The sequence below is a fragment of the Macrobrachium rosenbergii genome, chromosome 40 (genome assembly GCF_040412425.1).
Source record: "Macrobrachium rosenbergii isolate ZJJX-2024 chromosome 40, ASM4041242v1, whole genome shotgun sequence".
NCBI classification, from domain to species: Eukaryota; Metazoa; Arthropoda; class Malacostraca; order Decapoda; family Palaemonidae; genus Macrobrachium; species Macrobrachium rosenbergii.
This window is the reverse complement of record NC_089780.1, coordinates 13,351,881-13,374,164: the sequence shown is the minus strand read 5'-3', so window position 1 is coordinate 13,374,164 and position 22,284 is coordinate 13,351,881. Positions and strand designations below refer to the sequence as shown.

The window sequence follows — 22,284 nt, the reverse complement described above, 5'->3', positions numbered from 1 at the left end:
TGTTACCTCATGTGTTTAGATTGTGTATATTGTATTTGTATATTTCATGTATATGGCCCTGAGCTGAAATAAACGATATTATTATTATTATCATTATTATTATTATATTATAGGTTACGATAAATGGATCAACTAAACGTCAGCCTTACAAATCTTACAACTTTACTGAAATCAAACTGAACCGCAATACCAAGAATCTGTCGTAGAATCAAGCCAGCATTGATTGTTTCTAGTTTGTCATAACATGAAGATATCGTTACTTTAAAAAAAAAAAATTAAATAAAATAAATTTTCTCTCGTGGACCTTAAAAAGATAAACTAAAAATCTCTGATAAAATCTTGGTATTCATGAACATTTTCATTTTTATTTTTGCTAAATCTCTCTCTTTAGCAAACCAGACAATCTTGAATCACTGGCTTTAGCGAACTAGACAATCTTAAACCTCCTGCTTTAGCGGACTAGACAAACTTAAAACCCTTGCTTTAGCATACTAGATAATATTAAACCTCTTGCTTTAGCGGACCAGACAATCTGAAATCTCTTGCCCTAGCAGAGTAGAAAGTCTTATAATCTTCTCGCTTCAGCAGACTTGACTGTCAGCCCTTAGTACCCTAGGAACCCTGGCGACGCGGTCGCCTTCATCAATTCGGGCCCGAACGCCGTGACGTCATCAAATCGAACAACAAAAGTGGTAAGGCTGTGTCGAGACACATTTGGTCCACTTGATGGATTCGGCCCTCCAAACACACTCACACATACAAAAATCCCTGGTACTTCTGCAGGTTGGTGTTGCTACGGATTCATCTCTCTCTCTCTCTCTCTCTCTCTCTCTCTCTCTCTCTCTCTCTCTCTCTCTCTCTCTCGAGCTGTTTCTCCGGCTGTCCTTCACCTGTGTGCTGACCCGTGATTGGTGGTGGGTGTCTGTGCGAGCGCACGTGAACGCGCCTGCGCTAAGAAGCATCGTTCAATCACGCAAGCCTTCCGCCTCACGGGAAAGAAGCATGTGGAAATAATAAGTGACACCTGTGTAATTAAATGCGCATGTGAGTGACTGTTGGTGAGGAATGCTTAAAAGGTCAAAGATCTTTAAAGATTAAACATCAAAGATCGAAGAACTTTGTGAAACATTTACGTTTAAGTGCTTGTGTGATCTTTTTTTGCTTTTGAACTTCGAAATGCGTGCGCTCACTTGGTGAAATGTTTTTTTCGAACAACGATTCACAAAAACGAGCTCATTTGTCACTAAACAAATGTTCAGAATCATAAATTTTCGAGAATACCAAACACTAATGGCATCTAGTCTAATTCATTTTCAGAAACCTGTTACTTGTGAGAGGAAGAAAAAATAGCCATTTTCAGACATTTGAAACTAAAAAAAAAAACAAACATTGCTATTTTCAGAAATCTGTAACTTTTGAACAAAATAAAACTAGCCATTTCAGAACTTTGTAATTTAAAAAAAAAATTGCCATTTTCAGAAATTTGTAACTTTTCAAACACATCACCAAAATAGACATTTACAGAATCCTGTGACACTTCTTTTATCAATCCATTTCAGGCGGAGAAGCGCACCACTTCAGCTTCACATGACAAACAAGATAGACGACCTACTGACCCAGCTGGGCACGGGACGATGGAATGCCCTGCACTTCTTTATCACGGGGTATTGTAAGTACTGACGAGCATCCTGTGTAAGGCAATTGAGACTTTGTCGTTGGGGCACTCGCGGGTATAACTGCATTTGGAAGGCGACGCGGCTAAAATGCCCCACCTGGGTGTGATTGCATCTTTCCTACGGCGTAAAAAAAGTGGTTGAAATGTGCTTTTTGGTCACGCTGCGTCCAGGAAAAATCGCATCGGTGAGATAACGGGCTCTCAAACGATAGGTATCGATTTGTTTGTGAAAATACTACAATAGCAGATACCAGAGATACGTAGTTCATTAACACTGATAAGCTCTGACGATAGGAAGTTCGATTCTTAAATGAACTCCGAAAGAAATTGCATGTTGTGATTGCGTGATCCCGAAAACGGTTCCTCATGGGCGCAAGAAAGGATGTGATTAGCCTACGCGTTGCTTTGTATCTACTTTGTTTATCATGCTGATTTGGTTTTATGTAGAAGCAGACTTCTGCAGGTATAATTCTTGTAATCATCCCCCCTCGCCTTTAACCAAAGAAACAGTTATTTCTGTCAATTATTCCTTTATGCTTGCATGGTACCTACACGACTGACTTTGCTCATTCCAGTCTCTTGAGGTCTGTAGAATCAGGCTACCAGTCATTTAGGTGTGTGGTTAGCTTCAGAGTCTAACTACATCACCTTACACACCCTGGCCAGCCACTCAATCACAATCTCACTTCTGTACCAAACCATCTCGTTTGCATCCAGTGAAGTTTTTGTTCATCTCCATTCTTGGATTTTTTTTTTTTACCCTTGTTACTTCTTTAACTTTCACTTCCTAATGTCTTTTCATGTTTACATTAATCCGTTTTACTCTTGTATCGTTCAGGATTGCTTCTCTTCTGTTCTTCTCGTTCATTTTCTCTTCAAAATCCTCTTTCAATCTTCACAAGACTGAATTCACTTTAGAGAGTAATTCCAACTCCTCATTAACATTTTTCTTTGTTTACGCTTCCCAGCCGCCCCCAGTACAACAAACAAGGCTGAGAGAGAGAGAGAGAGAGAGAGAATAAAGAGAGAGAGAGAGAATAAAAGATATACTTATTCATGACGGACACTGAACAATGCAAAGTTTTACGCTGCAGCAAACGCTCCAACTAGTACTACCACAATCGCATGTCAATCCCGCCATTTAGTGAGATTAGCGAAAATTGGCCCACCGGAAGTTAAATGAGGAGATTGGCTTTCCGAATTACTCGGTCATTTCGTTCGTTCAAGTCTGTCATGAAACAGAATTAACAGGGGGTTGTTCTCTTTCGCCAATTTTGGAACAGACAAAATCTCAAAATAGCTCTCTGGTGTCGTATTCTGAATCGTCGAATTCCAGCTTGCTTGTGAGGTTCGTGTAAGCTTTCATATTCCATCTCAGAGCGGAGACAACAGGCATGTATTCCTTTGCATATTAGTAAATCCTTACGTATTAAAAAGCAAAATGTTCTAATAATCATTATCTGGAATCGTTACATGCTCAAATTCAAGACTTAATTCATATGAATAAAACTTGTAAACATATGCAAAATGTATAAGAATATAAGTATAAGTAATTTAACTTATCCCTTGGGTCATAAGACCTGATAAAATCAGCTAACACGCTAATAGTCTACAATTTCTTTCAGCTGTGCAAAATTTAAGATACGTGAGCTAGAATTTTCTTTACAGTGAATAAGTTTTTTCTTATTAATGTTTACCATTCATTCCTCTCCTGAGATCATTAATCTGTATAATTTCCTTTTAACTTAACTTTTGCTTATGCACAAAATGTAATTAATATTCACATCTAGAAAATTTGACGTTAAAGAAAGGTTTCTATGTATTACAGATTCTCTGTCCGAACAGATTCCTGAAAGCTCTCCTTAGAGATTTATTTCCAAATATATGTACCCATACATAACTAGATTTGTTTCTCCTTTTCACTATTAGAGATTTATTTCTAAATATATGTATATCCATACATAACTGTGGATTTGTTTCTCCATTTCGAGACTCGTGATATTATGAGTATTTTTCGTTTAGTCCTAGTTTTAACAAATACATGAAAATTGACCAATTTTTCCCCCTAAGGCATGGGCCTCACTACGTACCACGCACTTGCAGCCGCTTTTTTGACGCCACACATCGACTACACGTGCATAACACCTGTAACAGGTGAAGAAGAGGGACCGTCCATTCACCTAGGAATCGCAAAAGACACTGGTTATCGCAATGGCAGCAGAAGGTACTGGCCTAACGATTTTTCTTTTTATCAGTCCGTCTATCTTTTTATCAGTCAAGTAGTAAAGGTACTTTTAGCAGAAGTAATGGCCTATTGCAGAATGTAAGTTGCAAATATTTGGGACACTGTGCATTAAATACTGTCACTCTAGGTCTTCAGAATACTGTAGAATGTCTTCTAATGTAAGGTTTTAATGAAGAATCGAGGGTATTGACACATGTTACCGTTTAATGTTTTTCCCCCGTAGGAACCCCGGGGGTTGGGGGGCGGTGGTTTAGTGTAGGCATTACTAAAGGTTTCCGGCGTCCCTTCAGCCCTCAGCTGCAACCCCTTTCATTCCTTTTACTGACCTCTCTTCCACCTTACCTTACACACTCTCCAAACAATTGTTTCATAGTGCAACTGCTTTGAGGTTTTCCTCCTGTTACACTTTTACAGTTCCCATTGGACGGGCGGGTACCGTTCTCAGCTAGCACTCTGCTGGCCCCGCGTTCGATTCTCCGACCGGCCAATAAAGAATTAGAGGAATTTATTTCTGGTGATAGAAATTCATTTCTCGCTATAATGTGGTTCGGATTCCACAATAAGCTGAAGATCCCGTTGCTGGGTAACCAATTGGTTCTTAGCCACGTAAAATAAGTCTAATCCTTCGGGCCAGCCCTAGGAGAGCTGTTAATCAGCTCAGTGGTCTGGTTAAACTAAGGTATACTTAACTTAACTTTCAGGTCCCACCGCTTGACCTAAATTTTAGATTCCATTCTCTTTCAATGAAGTTTTCCTACTGACCTCTCCCCAGAGATGAATGCACCTTCGTCGTGGAAAACCCGAGTAATGGCACCTACAGCGAGTTCCCCTGCAGCCAGTGGCGCTTCGATAACTCCACCTTCAGTAGTACCATCACATCTGAAGTAATAACTTGAAGGATTTAGTATTAAGGATATTTCATGCAGATACAAAAATTATAACAGGATCGTGCCTTAGACTATGCTTAAATCTGAGTTCTTAATTTTTAATAAAAATATAAAAATATGACTGTTTACTATCATTTCTAGAGGATATTTAAGATATTACTATACCAAAACAATTCTCATTGATTTTTTATTTTTCATAATTGCAAGTATTTTCCATCATTCGAGAATAGTATATTCTAATAATTACAGAATTGGTACATTAGTTTTTGGCATCCCCAAAAAATATCTTGGCCCCACCTAGGCCACCCCCACTGATGGAATGCCAGCTAGCCACTGCTGTGAAGTTGTAATATGAAGATGTAAAGTTATTTTACAGAGTGTCCAATAAAATGAGCTTAGTCTAACGACATCTTCTTTATAACAGTTCAATCTGGCCTGTGACCGGGAGCATCTACGAGCGTGGTACCAGAGTATCTACATGTCAGGAATATTCCTTGGTGGCTTATGCTGCGCATTTTTGGCAGACAAGTAAGTCGTTATTTCTTTACTAGTACTTAACAAGTGAGCTAAGGAAACTTTTCGGTTATGGTAAATCCGATGATCTTTTACAAACAAGAAGTTATTAATTTTTTTTTTCTTTTGCTTATGATGATTTTTTTTTTTTTATTTTTTGTCTGATGACATAAATTCTTTCTAAATTGTTTTTGCCATACTTCTAACGTAAAAAAAAATGTACTGAAATTAATTTGCAGATATTCTGATTTTATTATTTCATCATGGGGAATTAATGCACGTCCTTATCGCTGTCTTTATGTGGAAGTAGCTCTTACGGTGGAAAGTTAACAGCTGCGTCATCTTGGTAATAACAGTGTTATCATCATTATAATAATAAAGTTAGGATTATGTCAAGATTAGCGAACCCAACATCAAGTCAAGAACAGCGAACCCAATGATTCCCATGTAAAGAATGGCCAACCCTTTCCGGTCTGAACTCCAATTCCACAGGAGGGCTAGTACTAAATACGGCGAAACAGTGATTCATCTACACTGTTTCGCCGTGTTTAGTACTAGCTCCTTGAGGTCAAATGTATTTCGCCCTGTTTAGTATATATATATATATATATATATATATATATATATATATATATATATATATATATATATATATATATATATATATATATATATATATATATATATATATATATATATATGTATCTTATTCAATGTATGTATCTTACTAATTTAACCAAAGAGGTGGATAATGTTTTTAGCAGCCCTTGTTGTAAGAGTGTGTGTGTGTGTGTGTGTGTTTGTGTGTTGTGAGTGTCTGTGCGTGTGTGTTTTAACGAAACATCTCGAGAACGGTTGAACGGATTATCATGAAACGACAAAAAAAAAAAAAAATCCACCAAATAATTAGCATTTGATGGAAAGAAAGTAAGACTATTTTTCATAATTGCAAGTAATTCTCTGTTCAACATCCAACTAGCAACATGACAAGTATCTTTCTGACAACAAAATTTATTGCTTGTATTGTCCTTTTTCATGTATGGGGAGGTCGACGGGGTGGGCAACTTAATAGTACCTCAAAAGGTTACTGATCCAATGACAGAATGACTGCACTGAGTAGCCGAGCAGACGCCAGTTTCAATAACCATAAAAATCAGTCAATCAATTTGGATTAGTTGGGTCGCATTCCAGATAAAAGATCCCTTTCTTTTTCTCCTCTGTCCTCTTGCAACGTTCCATCCCTTTTCTTTCGGCATTATTAACTAGAAAATGTTAAAGCAGACAATCTGATTCATTCCTTCATCCCTCCTCCCAGGTATGGACGCAAGAGGATGATCGTGTTCGGGCTTCTCGTATACGTCTGCCTAGGTCTCTTGGCCAGTTGGTTAAGGAATTTCTCCGCCCTACTCTTCTGCCGTTTTGTGATGGGAGTCATGATGCCTTTCTGTGGTAACATCGCTTATGTCCTTCGTAAGTATATTTCTTTATTATTTTTTTGTAATTTACCGCTTGGGAAGTTGTGGTACCGACATAGCAAATCAGTATATAGGAATACGCAGACTCATGACAACACGATGGGCAATCTGAATTCACCTAAAATATGCAGTGGTTAAAGTTAGGATTTCGGCGATATAATGGGTATGAAAACTAAAGGTCTAGCTCCTCAAAAAGAGTACATGTCCATCTCGAGGTAAGATTTTATGGCGACCAGACTATGAGGACAGTTAGTCCTGGAAAGCTTGTATCTTTTTCTGAAAAAATATCTGTGGTAGATATCATCTTGTTTAAATGAGGTCCTGTTTTATATGTATGTATGTATGTATGTATGTATGTATGTATGTATGTATGTATGTATGTATGTATATATATATATATATATATATATATATATATATATCACACACTGAAACATGATTATGTGGTATGCAGACCAAGTAGGGGTTACAGTGCATCCACACCACAGTAAAATATGTCATAAAAACACGTGTCGGCAACTTGTCGCACAAACATCACAGACAGGTTTGATACAAGTCAACGACTTACTAGAAGTTCTAACCATTTTTCATAAGAATATCTAACATTTACCAAAGATTAGTTCCCCACTTACGGTAGTTGGCTAGTTTTCAACCAGTTTTTGATAAGTATGCGAGATGTTGCTGACGCGTGCTGCTGACAATGCAACACCTCGGATTGCTCCCTTCCATAACATTTGCTTTCAGTCTTTGGAACTTTCTGCCTGCTTTTGTTTTCCATGAATCCTTGCAATCTAAATTACGAACCTGATTTAGCTCTTGTTCCATCTGAATCAGTCAGACAGTCGAGGTCATTCAAATCTCTATTTAAGTGTGTTATGACGTATGAAAGAAAATGGGAAAGGACTTTATCATAATCAAGATTATTGCCACATAAAACGCCCAAAGAACGTCTCTGGAAGCTACTTGAAGTCTTTGAAAGTTACTTAAAGTCACTGAGAGTTGCCTAAAGCCTTCGAAGATTACTTATGGCAGGTAGGACGCAAGATTATCCTTACGAATCCACTCGAGATAGGTAGAGGAGCAGTCGGGGTGATGTTAACAACGACACAGAAGTAGAGTTTTATCAACGAAGCTGTAATACAGCTGGGAATATTCATAGGAAGTTCTTTTATCATTCAGCTAAATAAGATCGCAAAAATTGCTACCATTACACGAGTATAAAATCTTATATCAATTCATAAATCACATTCAATGTTTCCATCACTACAGTTATCGAGGTCACCGAAGCCCGTCTCAGGCCAATCATGGGGGTAGTGGCCGGCCTGCCCTGGGCATTTGGCATCCTCATCTTGGCCGGTACCGGGTATCTCATTCGGTCTTGGAGATGGCTCCAGTTTGTTTCTTCAGTACCCGGTGTAGCTCTGATTCCTTTGTTATTGTGAGTTTTGTACAATTTCTGATAAGTGGTTTTTAGATTTTTTTTTTTTTTTAGAAAACTATTGCCTTCGCTTTTAGCAATTTATTACGTGCAAAGGCGCATGAGATATATGGAACGGTTGAAAGATTTTAATTCTAAGTGCATTAGAATAAGACCTGCTCTCTCTCTCTCTCTCTCTCTCTCTCTCTCTTTTTATATATATATATATATATATATATATATATATATATATATATATATATATATATATATATATATATATATATATATATATATATATATATAATGTTTGTAGTTTCATGATTGTACATAAATCATATAATGTTTGTGATAAAATTTATATATATATATATATATATATCTATATATATATATATATATATATATATATATATATATATATATATATATATATATATATATGTGTGTATAGAGAGAGAGCTAAAAGTACATACTAGATAAAAAATCAATCAATATCTAAACTCATCACTAAACATCAGACACAAAATAAAAAATATAAACGAATTTTCTGCCAAGGTTCATGGACGAATCTCCAAGATGGCTGGCAGTCGCTGGCTACCACGACAGAGCCCTGATAGTTCTGAGGAAAGCCGCCAGGTGGAACGGCACCACACTGCCGAGCGATGACGTCATCATGAGCATTTCCAGGGAGTGTCAAGATGTCGTAAGTCTTCTAAAAATAATATTTTTTTATTCTTGGCTTCACTGATATGAGGGAACGTGAGCTATGCGGAAGCATTTATGTTGTATGTCAACCAAACAATGGTTTGGAGACTGAGCAGTTTAGAATTGTGAGAAAATCTTGAAAATCTTTGCCATTTCTTGAGACTGACACCAATCTGAGTTAAAATACTGTTATTTCTTGTGGATTATTTAACTGGTTACGCATTATATAAAATACTCTTGAACCATCATGCAGTCTTTTACCGTTTCTTGAGGCTAACAAAAGTCTGAGTTAAGATATTGCTACTTATTTCTTATGGATTATTCATTTACTTTTTAATTCTTTGTTTTCTAGGAAACGTCATCTAAACCCCCAAAACATCAGACAGTTAGAGAGAAATTCAGAGCCGCCACTGAGAACTTTATCATACTCTTCAGGTAAATCAAATCGCAATTTTCAATTTTGTTTTGGAAGATATGATTTTGTATAAATTTACGCAATTTTCATCTTAAATTGTTCCCAAACAAGGCTAGTTAAAAAGTCCTCAGTATGCAGGCATTAAATTGAACCGCATTTCTGATTTTGTATAAATTCATGCAATTTTCACTTGGAATTGTTCCCTGTAAAACTAAGACATTTTGATGTAAACATGACCTCGTGGTTGGTTACGACTGGGGTTTTCTTTTCCAGAGTTAATTTTGATTTGAAAAACTTTTCACTTCTGGTATAAATTTACGCAAATTTCATCTATTTTATTCCCAAAAGTAATGGTAACAGTCATTTGAAACTGACATCATTTGATGTAAACATGACCACGCGGTTAGTGAGAAATGGGGTCTTCTCTTCTAGAATCAATTTTGACTTGAAACACTTATCTGCTCTGGCATAAATTTATGCAAATTTCATCTTGAATTGTTCCCTTGTAAAAGCAAGGCACATTTTGATGTACTGTACGTATACCCAAGTGGTTGGTTACAACTGAGGGTTTCTTTTCCAGAATCAATAATGATTTGAAACACTTTTCTGCTCTGGTGGTTTAAATTTATGCAACTTCCATCTTAAATTGTTCCCGAAAGTATTGAGAGCAGTCCTCCGAAACTGACACCATTTGGTGTCACAGTGGTTAGTAAAAACTATTTTCTTTTCCAGGACAACAAAACTGCGTAAAATAACTGCCATCATGTACATGAACTACCTGGTACTCAACATGGTCTACTACGGCCTCTCTCTGAGCGGCGGTAATCTGAGCAAGGACCCTTACGTCTTCATGGCTCTCTCTGGACTGATGGAGATTCCCGCGTACTCTCTGACCATACCTATCGTGTCCAGGTTCGGCAGAAGAGTCCCTGGCGTTGGCAGCTTCCTTCTCAGTGGATTAATGCTTCTGTCTCTAATTCCTACTCCTAAAGGTCTGGTTTGATTTGTTGTTTATGGGTTAAGTGTGAGGTTTTCTAGCGTTCTCTTGAGTTTTAACCAGAATTTCGACTAATAACAAGGTAATGGCAAGGAATCTGTCAAACGATTTTTCCCTGGATCTGACTGTAAATCAGTTGTAAATCACCCTGCAGTTTTCTCTTTGTCTTGCCTGAAAACAACACTCATTTAATAAACTGACTGGGTAATTCATTTCGGTTAACTGTAAATTTACCCCAGATTTCTTCATACCAAGTTCCAAGGCAAGGAAGATTTTACCCTAGACCTGAGAGTTGAAAAGTTGTCAGGCCCTCTTTAATTTTTCTTATGCTCTGACTGAAAGTAAGCTTTATGTAACTCTCTACAGTCCTCCCCGATGCCTCAACTTGCTCGTCTTAGCTTAATTCTTTCCTGACTAAATACGTTTAACCAGTACACTGAGTTATTCAGACTTATCTCTCCTATGTTCATCTGGAGGCATGTTTTAAGAAGTTTTCTAGAGTGTCACCAAGTGTTTCCTTTCAATATGAAGATGAAATAAATCTCTTCAGGTTTTCTGTGTGATCTGACTGCAAACAAGCTTTAGATTTCCCGTCTTTATTCCCTATGTTTTACCCTTAAGTAAACCAATGTTTGAGGTATACATTTTCAGATGTAATGTTCCAAACCATTACGCTATATAATACTTGGATCTGAACAATTCAACTCAGTTGTACTGCAAACAGCACAGACTAACAGCAAAGAGTTATTGCTACTGATAGGGTTCCAGAAGGTAGTTCTCTAACACCTTTGCTGCTTCTAGCCTTTTAAAAGTTTTCAAGATCATTAGTTTAAGCATTTAAGAAAAATCGAATGTCACCTGCTCTCCTATGTGATTTCAAGTGGCCACGATTGAAACGTTTCTTCTCTCCTATTTTTCTACAACTGAAGATAAACGCCCCTGCAACGTGCTCAGTATTTTATGGTAACATCAGAAAAATGCACCAAATCTTACTCTTCAGCCTAATTTTGACGACGTGATGGGAAGGTTCCCTAAAGCCCTGTCTACACTAGCGGGCACTGCCCGAAGGGCAAACAGTGTTCCCATAACCCGTTCCACTAAACTTATCGACCGAGTACGGAGACAGAACGATGCGATTGTCTGGTAACACTGCTTCTGAAGCGAGAGAAAATATAAACAGCTGGAAGTGCCCGTCGGGCATGCCCGCTAGTGTGGACAAGCCACAAGACAGATTCCATGAGCCAACTGACGAAATGACTAATATCCGCCTTGACAAGCTGCTGAATCTCTCCTCATTTCCTCTGAATCTCTCCTTATTCCCTCAGACTACGTCATCACCACCATGACCCTGGCGATGGTCGGGCGAGTGGCCATCTCCTCGGCTTTCCAGATCGTGGTTTTCTATTCCTCCGAGCTCTTCCCGACGGAGGTACGAAGCAGGGGAATCTCGACTTCCTTCATGGTGGGCAGGATCGGCTCCATCGTCTCTCCTTTCATTACTGAACTGCTCGTAAGTCCGATATCTCTCTCTCTCTCTCTCTCTCTCTCTCTCTCTCTCTCTCTCGTGTATGTGTATATATTTTACAGTCGAAGTATACAATCATCCATTCATGAAAACTCCAGTCATTATAAAATATTTCATAAAATGTCCAAAAATTCAGCCAATAGGTGAAATGGCTGAAAAACTGTTACTTACATCCAACAAATTGGATAAAAAACCTTTTAGCAAAACTATATAAAGTGGTTTCCTTGTATATATATCTATATGTATAAATCAAAACCCACGCTTGAACCACGTAATTACTAGTAGTTAGAACAGTCTCTCGCCAGTGAGAGGACCTGCGTTCGATTCCCGGCTGAGACTGACGATTTGGGTACATTCCCTTAAAACATATTCTGCCCCTATTGACCTGAGTGGTGAGTTAATATCTAACCATTAGATAACTGTTGTGGGTAGCTACCGGGGTGAAAATGAACGTAGGCCTAGCAACTTAAACGGTGAATTATATATACCTGACGATAGACGACTGTTGTGGGTAGCTACCAGGATGGAGATGACCAAGGGACTAGCAACTTAAGTGGTGAATCATATACCTGACAACAGCCGACTATTGTGAGTAGCTACCTGGCGGAGGAGGAACATAGGCCTAGCAACCTCACCCCCGAATGATCGTTCGATCAGCGAAGTTAACCATCTTATCTTGACCCTAATTATTCTCTCAAACATTTTGAAAACAGATTATACTTTCTACAGGTCATCGCATTCCCCTGGGCACCGTCCCTGGTGTTCGGCGCGACTTCCATCGTCGCCGCTGTTGCGACCTTGACTCTGCCAGAGACACAGGGCGTCGCCCTGCCGGACACCGTTGCCAGCCTAGAGGAAAGGGCGGACAGGGCCTACTCCAAGTAAATTTGTCATGTTTCTTATTTAACTGGGTGAATTTGTCTTGCATCTTATTTAATTGGATTGATTCTTCTTTTATTTGATTTAATTTGGTGTTACCTGTGTTTGATTAAGATTTGCTTTGACTCCGATACCTGAAACTGTGTTGTGTTATAATGGTTTAATCACAGACGCAACATCTGTAAAATCTGCAAGCTAAAAAAAAAAAACTAAAGAAACTGAATATAAACAAACTAATGGATTTATAAATGAAAAAATATCGAATAAAATCACCTGATGGTTTGCATGAATACAAAACTTCAGTCTTATTCTTATGAGCCTCGATTTCACACCGTTGGACCAAAGGTTTGAAGAACCAGTCTCCAGAAGAAGTCGGGTATTCTTATGTCACAATCCCATCTTTTACTTAACGCAGGTCTCCGAGAGCTGAATCAACGTCGTGAGAAGGATCGATTCTTCAAACACCAAGTTTTACTCAAAAATGGAAATTTTATAGATTTTTAAAAAGCAAAATGAGACTGCAAAAAGTTCTAATGAAAGACAATTTTTGATCCCATGTACGATACGTACCGTTGATTAAACCAACATCTGTGATAAATCTCAGTTTTCAATTATCCTTATGTATGAAGTGGGTGAAAAAGAATGATATGAAAAGAGTAGAATTCCACTGAATATCATTAATCGCTTATTTCATAAAGTTTACCCTTTCAGGCTTTCGAAACAATTAGCGTCTCTTTTTGCCAAGATTCAGTCTTGTGTAAGAGAAGAAACGAAACGAAATAAAGGCGAAGATGATGTGATAACAACACATAAATGACGATGAATTATCCAAATTAAAAAGCCGATAATTTTATGGCAAATAAACAAGAGAATGAACAAGAAAATTCGAGACAAATTTTCTAACACTAAACTCAAGAACATCTGTCTCGAGTCACGCTTCTTCTAAAGGCTGAGGCCGATGGGATGGGCATCCTTTATCTAGCCCAGGCCTGATGAAAGCACTGTAGAGGATTTAGAAAGGAAAGGGTAGCGGTCTAAGCCCACAAGGAGAGATAGAACGCAGGCTGTAAGCCAGGAAGAGAATTCTGAGGTTACTTTATTAGTAATGCCCACAAGATTAACTGCAATGCTTAACTGCTTACACCAGATGAGTTGCACTTATTCATTACTTACACAAGATTAGCTGCAATGTTTAATCACTTACACAAGATTAGATGCAATGCTTAATTACTTACACGAGATTGTTGCAATACTTAAATTCTTACATGAGATTAGTTGCAATGTTTTATTAATTACACAAGATTAGTTGCAATTAATCACACAAGATTAGCTGCAATACTTAATTACTGACACGAGATTAGTTGCAATACTTAATTTCTTACATGAGAGTAGTTGCAATATTCAATTACACAAGATTAGTTGCAATACTTAATCACACAATATTAGTTGCAATACTTAACTACTTACACAAGATTGGTTGCAGTACTTAATTACTTACACAAGATTGGTTGCAATACTTAATTACTTACAAAAGATTAGATGCAATACTTAATCAGTTACAAAAGATTAGTTGCAGTACTTAATTACTTACACAAGATTGGTTGCAATACTTAATTACTTACAAAAGATTAGATGCAATACTTAATCAGTTACACAAGATTAGTTGCAGTACTTAATTACTTACACAAGATTAGTTGCAGTACTTAATTACTTACAAAAGATTAGATGCAACTTAATTACTTACACAGCATTAGTTGCAGTACTTAATTACTTACAAAAGATTAGATGCAACTTAATTACTTACACAGCATTAGTTGCAGTACTTAATTACTTTATGGCTTTGTTGAGACTTGCATCTAAATCATTCCTCAACAAACGAAAAGAACGACAAAAACATTTTCAGTGACGTCACTGGCATAGACCCAAATCACCTGACGTCACGAGGCTGAGGCTAATAAAGACGCCAAAAATCTCAACACTGAGACTATTTAAACGTTAAAATCAGAGTTGAAAAACACAGTAATGAGTTGAACACTTAACCATTTCATGACGAGCAGAGCATTGCACCCTGTCTTCAGTAGGTCTACGTCAATCTGGATATGGTAATGTCTTTCATACCCAAACTTGAGGTACCGATGCCTCTTACCTATTCATATTTATGTTAAAAACAGAAAACTAGGTAACATCCTTTATATTCATAAAACTAGGTAACATCCTTTACATTCATAAAAGCTTACAAACTAGCAGATCATAGTTCAACTCCATCAAATCTACTATCCCAGGAAATTTAAGCTAGCAGCCGTTTATTCCACCAAGCAAACGAGGTAGCCTTATCTCGGTTCCTAAAGTAATTCGCCTCATGAAGCCACGTCTCATGCCCCAAAGTAGCCATGACTGAGAGAGAGAGAGAGAGAGAGAGAGAGAGAGAGAGAGAGAGAGAGAGAGAGAGAGAGAGAGAGAGGAGGACAGTCCGTGATGTGACATAACCCTCAAATACGTGCAGGTGAATTTATGCGTTGACCTGGTACTGCGATAGGCTACCTTATGCTTGACCATCAACCTTTGGGAACATCGACGCCTTAGAATATCAGGTTATTTATTTTATTTTTTTTTTTTTGACTGAGTTCTCTTTCGAGTTTAATAGGCCACTCAGTGAGCAAAGATACGTACTGATATTGGAATGGAATGGAATATAGAAATTAGCCGAAGGCCTACCGCTGGGACCACTGGAGTCATTCAGCTCCGAAAGGGAAACTGAGAGTACAAAGCTTTTAAAGGTTTAACAGGATGAAAACCTCGCAGCTACACCATGAAACAATTGTTAGGAGTGGGTGGAAAGTAAGAAGGAAGAAAGAGAATATGGAAGGGCGTACAGTAAAAGGAATGAAAGAGGTTGCAGCTAGCGACCGAAGGGACGCCGCAAAGAACCTTAAGTAATGACTACAGCACACCGCGAGGTGCACTGACGGCCTCTACCACCCGCGCAACGGGTCAGTACTGACACTGAGGAGCACTATCTAAAATCTCAAGGTAACCTTTCTGTTGCGTAAGCTTTAAGATTAACGGTTATTCTTGGATCATCTTTGCTCTGCTCAAGAGCTCTTAAGGTGACCAGGACGACATTGAATTCGTTAATGGTTTAGGGCATTTCGTGTGCTCTAACATTTCCTGGTAATTACTGAAAAACGCATTTATATATATACATATATATGTATATATACACACACACACACACACACACACACACACATATATATATATATATATATATATATATATATATATATATATATATATACTGTATATATATGATATATATATAATGTGTGTATATATATATATATATGTATATATATATATATATATATATATATATATATATATATATTATTGGAATGCCTTTTTCAATAATTACTATATACATACATACATATATATATATATATATATATATATATATATATATATATATATATATATATATATATATATATACATAACTTGATCATCGTTTTAGACCTTTTCAAAACTGTTTTCAAGACAAGCCGCGTAAATACTGAAAGGGAGAATTTCTCAAGAAAAATGTGTCTTTCCGCTCTGTAAACCGAATCCACACAACGACTCTTAATCCCTCTCGAAAGTCTCTAGATCCCGCGTAAATAAAAACGCACAAACTGGTGCGAATTCGTCAAAAATATTCTCCGTCAATTTCACTCGGTTTAGCTGGCAAGGGGCAAGAGGCAGTCGCCTGAAATTTGATAAAGGAAATATATTTTTTAAAAGAAAATAAAAACAAGAAGCTGCAACAATTGAGGGATTGACAACGTAAGAAAATTTTTAACTGATCTTACCTCGATGCCAAAAATGATCTTGGTTACGACTCAACAAGGCGTTCAGTATTTTGAAGCAATTACTGAGCGCCAGATAGTACAATTAAATTCTGTCACAAAACGCATTCCATTAACGAGTTGGTAAAGTTAGTGAGTTAGTCAGTGTTTTGCGTCAACTAAAATATAAAGAAGAGGAAAATTAATAAAATATAAAGATTCTGATGTAACCCTTTCAACTTCCACATATCATTTCCATGGCGTGGTTTTTAAACTAAGGGAATAATAAGCAATTTATGACGCCGTCGCAGAAATCGGGGGATTGGAATTCTAATAAGAATATTTCAGTGGTAGAGAAAGAAGGTCTTGGTGGATTCCCTTATAAAGGAAAAATATCTAGCCCGTGGGATTATTCCCGTAATTGAATTTCTGAAAAGCCCCAATCCCCTCTTCATTATGGACTAATCCTACTTACGTGGGTTCAAGATTAAGGCCAATATCTAAATATCTTTTACTTTGGCGAATCGTTTTGTATTCCTTGTTTTTGTAAACGCTGTGATACATAATATATATATATGTACACATATATATTTGTAATATATATACATACATATATATTTGTATATATATGTATGTATGTATGTATATATATATATATATATATATATATATATATATATATATATATATATATATATATATTCATATATAAAGGTATGTGCTTGCACTTTGAACTTAAATCCAATTAATTCTCTATAAATGACTTTTTATAATTAATTTTGAGTTTTCCGGCGCTGTCGTCAGGATACATAGATAAATAAATAAATAAATCTACGAATAAATAGATAGATAGATCAATAAATAAATAAAGTAAAAAAAAAAACTAAATATTCATACTTTCAATATAATTAAACGTAGCTTGGAAGAAAAACAATAAAACTGCGAAACTGTTCAGCATAAAATTACCGAAGGCAGTGGAGTTACAATTGATACAAAATGTTAACTGTATAGAGAACTAATTGTTTTTACAGAATTAATCAGAATATAATAGTTTTTCCTCAGGGGTGAATTTGATAATGTTTCGGATATTTTGAACCCTGTCGCCTTTTCATCTTTAGCTTTCTCTCTCTCTCTCTCTCTCTCTCTCTCTCTCTCACATCTTTTCGTTTTTAGATATTATTTCTCTCTCTCTCTCTCTCTCTCTCCTCATCTCTTTTCGTTTTTGGACATTGTTTCTCTCTCTCTCCCTCTCTCTCTTCATCTCCTTTTCCTTTTTTGAGTCTCTCTCTCTCTCTCTCTCTCTCTCTCTCTCTCTCTCTCTCTTGAGTCTCTCTCTCTCTCTATATATATATATATATATATATATATATATATATATATATATATATATGTGTGTGTGTGTGTGTGTGTATATGTATATATATATATATATATATATATATATATATATATATATAATATATATATAATATATATATATATATATATATATATATATATATATATATATATATATATATATATATATATATATCCCCGACTGCTGGATAATGCAGCCGTCCACTGATCTTCAAAGGGCGCTTAAAAACAATTTTCATAGCCTGAGTCGTATCAGGTTTGAATAATACGTAGCTCACTATCCTTGGTCACTAGACAGATGACCGATTTATTCCGGAATCCTTGATTTATTGCGTCTTTCCATCAGGCTTAATAGTTATGTACGAAATGATGACCTGACGGTGATGGAGTCAGGCTGCAAGCAATAGGAAATTAAAATGATTATTGAACATCAGAATAGGGAAGTGTGTATAATACAATAGGTGTCGTAATGCCCGTTGCTTTTCATAAATTCACGATTCAGTCCACATTCAACGCACAATGGTTTAATTCGGCTTCATCGTTTAAATGATAAATTAGCGTATTTACATCGCTTTCATTGTCGATGAATTTCGTGACGATCAGTTATCATCAAGAAATATCATTTCTAAATGACAGCACTTCGGATGTATTTACGACGCAAAAATATATAAGATTAATTGGCGAGCTCATCCCATAAGTTAGGGTTAATTTTCCATTTTGGGCAACAAGGGAGATCTCTCTTCTCTTCAGAATTCACTGTCATCGCTCGGTTCCCCACTTGTGAGATCGACGGCGGCGCCCGATTTCAACGAGCGAATAAAAAAGGAATTATTCTTCTCGAGAGCTGAATTTACCTGATGGTAAATTGGGGTTGTTTGAAACTGCTCTCTTTAACGAGGGTGATTCATTAGAGGTAATTCGTTCATTTACTTCCTGATTGTTTATTTATTCTTTTGTTGTCAATGTTCGGTTGGTGGGTTGACTCCCAAAGGACGGGGTCTGGTCTCCCCGGCACCCCTTTTTTTATGAAGAAGAAGAATATAAGGTTTCTTTTTCTCGAAAGAGGAAAATAAGTTCCCACTCGAGGAAACAGAACAGGAAAATGCTCTCTCTCTCTCTCTCTCTCTCTCTCTCTCTCTCTCTCTCTCTCTCTCTCTCTCTCTCTCTCTCTCTCGAAGGAACAGTAATAAAAATGTTCAGCCTATAAAGATGGGAAGCTGGCATCCTTCTCATTCTTCAAGGAGCAGAAGAAGAATGCACTCTGTTCTTCTTCTGCTCCTTGAAGAATGAGAAGGATGACAGCTTCCTATCTTTAGAGGCTGAACATTTTTATTACTGTCCCTGAGAGAGAGAGAGAGAGAGAGAGAGAGAGAGAGAGAGAGAGAGAGAGAGAGAGAGAGAGACATTTTCCCATTCTGTTTCCTCGAGTGGGAACTTATTTTCCTCTTTCGAGAAAGAGAAAGCTTATATTCTTCTTCTTCAAAAAAAAAAGGGGGGGCGGTGCGGGGAGACCAGACGCCGTCCTTTGGGAGACAACCCACCAACCGAACATTGACAACAAAAGAATAAATGAACAATCAGGGAGTAAAACGAACGAATTATACCTCTAATGAATCACCCTCGTTAAAGAGAGCAGTTTCAAACACTCCTCTCTAGGAGGAGGAAAATGCTCTCATGTTCTTCCCCCTCGAAGCTTCTCCGTGTCGAAGAAACACAACAGGTACATTTTCTCCCTATCTAAGAAGCAGAAAAGGGATGTGTTCTTCCCCTCAAAGAAACAAACTGGGAAAATGGTTTCCCCTCTTGAACAAAACAATTTCAACCAAAATGTCGGGTCATGAGAAACTGAAAATATTTTTACAAGAATAAATTACGTGGAATTTTAACTGATGCTAAAAGGCTGAAGTAAAGCATAAAAAAAAATCCGGAATTACGATGAAATACGTTGCGGGAAGGTCATACTACCAAAGACAAATGACAGGCTACTGAAGCTACCAGTGCGTAGGCCTATATTAAACCAGATATGTTTGTATTATTAAAAAGAATGAACGGTTCAGTCTTACCTGTCCTTTCTCTTTACTGTATTTCACTTTTCCCTTTTTCAATCTTGCCTAAATTTATGCTAATATCCTCCCTTTTGGCTGGACAACGGGATCTATTGTGTTCAAGCCAAGTAAATAGAAAACTTCCAATTATAGGTCTAATGCTTTCGCAATGTTAAACTCCATTCATTTTTCTGCTTTCATCATTTGCCCCCAGGCGCTAAATGACCTTCAGAAAAGACACGTGGACTTCATCCAACCTGTGTTGCATCGACCAAGAAATAACCTCAAAAGGAATTTGCAATAGCAAATGCACACGTAACATATACCTAGTACGTTCGGTGAATAAGCTAGTCGGTGGCCCGCGGCCTTTGGCTTTCAAATCTGACCAAATCTAACGAAAGAAACCTTTCCGTAAAAGAAACTTCCCCTGTACCAACGATCCAAAACGGCCGTAACAATCGAAACCTTTTAGGGTTATCACATCCCAAGATTTCCAACGGCCGTTAATGTTCCCCATAGAGCCTCGTATAGGTAGCTCGATCTGAATCGAAGAAATTGTAGGCTCATGTTTGGTGGGGGTCACTCTACTCTATTGGATTTGTTTGTTTCTGTGTTTTGTTTGTTTCTGAGGTTTGATATACAGTATATTTGATATATATATATATATATATATATATATATATATATATATATATATATATATATATATATATATATATATATATATATATATATATATATATATATATATATATCGAAGGTTACGAAACTCGCACTCCAGAAAGAAAGCCGAATTCGATCCCTGAATGAGTCGAAGTGATGTACTCGCAGACCGTTAAAATCCTTTATGCCTTGCTGATGTCAGCAGTGATTTAGTTCCTGATGACAGTTAGGCTGTTGTGGGTCGCAGTCAGGGTGGTGTGGGACATGGATCTAACACCGTCATCGCAAATGACTTGCTGTGAAGAGAACCCTTTTCAACCGCCTCCTCTACTCATGGAAAGGCGTGTGGGTGAAACACACATATACCTATATATATATATATATATATATATATATATATATATATATATATATATATATATATATAACGTTATGATGAATTATTATATTTCAAGACACCTACCTGGTTTTATGAATCTGGTAGCGCAATTTAGACCAAAGCTGTGTCGTAAAGCTGTTAACGAGTTCCGCCTTCAAGCAGTCATTTAAATGGTCAGTACGTGATTAATCCCACATTTGATTCAGAATGACATGGAAATTTATAGATGTCTTTTGTGACTCCAGTTCATTACAACAACGGCGTGATGATAGTAAGAGATGGCGAAGAAGAAAATAGGTGGATAAATCAAAGTCTTCGATGAATTATTACATAGTGAGGTGTCTTCCCAAGCTTCTCAATGGAAAACCCACTAATTTGGACTACACGAGCATTACTAGCGTTACGTTAGGACGCGTTACGTGGGCATCAGGAATTCCTAACGTCGATTAGCGTAGCGCTAGGAACGCCTTGGCTGACTTCTTTGCATGTCTGATGGGCTAAACATGCTTATTTGATACTCTGTAACGCTTCGAAAATAGCGCTCATGCGGTCTGGCCGAAAACTCGACGTTAGACAGCGTCAGCAACGCAACGTTTTTAGCGCTCGTGTATCCAATCCCTTGGGCTATGTAGGTGTTTTAGCAGACCTTATGCCCTGAAGGGCTTTCGATTGGCCAGTAAGGCCAACGGCTCCTGACACGTTCCTTTCAAATTCCACTACGGTTCGTACTGAAACATTATTCCAAATTCCCTATAGTTTTCACGTTTCCTATAGAATACACTTCCCAAGTTTCTCTACATAATTTTGGAAAAAAAATATTTAAAAAATGTTTGGAGTAAGTAGGAAAAGATTTCTCAAGCAGTGATCTGATGAAAGCCACAACTTTATGTTATTTGTAATCTGCGGCTCAGTTCGCTTAAGAAAATATAAATGACAATATACACCCTTGAACAAAATGCGTTACACATACTTAAATATATATCTTGCACGATGTGGTGAATCGCAACCTGGATGAGCAAGTCAATAGGCCTAGCAACTGCATCCCATAAGACGTGTTAAAAACTAGAGTCCAACCCTGTGAAGAGGAAAAAAATATTATGATGAATAACGTATAAGTAATATAACGTATAAGTATAATAGGCCTAGGCTATTCATATGCACGGAAAACGTTCTTGAAGCGTTTTCCTCTCTCTCTCTCATGTGGGGTATCGCTTCCCCTATCCCCGCCATCAATTGGAACAATAAGCACATCCACATGCATGAAAAACCTTTCAG

General features: G+C 37.2%; 2 protein-coding genes across 5 annotated transcripts in view; one reads left to right on the top strand and one right to left on the bottom strand.

Annotated features, from left to right (window-relative positions):
• The window catches only part of LOC136826140 (sodium-coupled monocarboxylate transporter 1-like), a 38,051-nt gene extending 15,967 nt beyond the window's left edge, over positions 1 to 22,084 (bottom strand). Inside the window, exon 1 of one of the 2 annotated variants that reach the window (XM_067083138.1) lies at positions 21,980 to 22,084. The gene's annotated coding sequence lies outside the window, so the exon portion shown is untranslated. Of the gene's footprint in view, positions 1 to 4,682; positions 4,814 to 21,979 lie in introns of those variants that run through there. The other variant, XM_067083137.1, reaches the window with a different exon arrangement.
• On the top strand, positions 720 to 13,334 carry LOC136826141 (organic cation transporter protein-like). Of its 3 annotated transcripts, none has more exons than XM_067083140.1 (13): positions 720 to 783; positions 1,560 to 1,669; positions 3,746 to 3,899; positions 4,693 to 4,804; positions 5,232 to 5,335; positions 6,636 to 6,790; positions 8,065 to 8,233; positions 8,771 to 8,918; positions 9,273 to 9,355; positions 10,068 to 10,327; positions 11,658 to 11,842; positions 12,587 to 12,738; positions 13,152 to 13,334. In XM_067083140.1, the coding sequence occupies exons 2-13, from the start codon at positions 1,588 to 1,590 to the stop codon at positions 13,177 to 13,179; spliced, it is 1,632 nt and encodes a 543-aa protein (XP_066939241.1). In that variant the 5' UTR covers positions 720 to 783; positions 1,560 to 1,587; the 3' UTR covers positions 13,180 to 13,334. The 3 variants fall into 3 exon arrangements, with proteins under 3 accessions (XP_066939241.1, XP_066939240.1, XP_066939242.1); XM_067083139.1 differs by having other exon boundaries at positions 771 to 1,044; XM_067083141.1 differs by lacking the exons at positions 720 to 783; positions 13,152 to 13,334 and adding an exon at positions 956 to 1,028 and having other exon boundaries at positions 12,587 to 12,945.
• Positions 22,085 to 22,284: the final 200 nt, after the last annotated feature.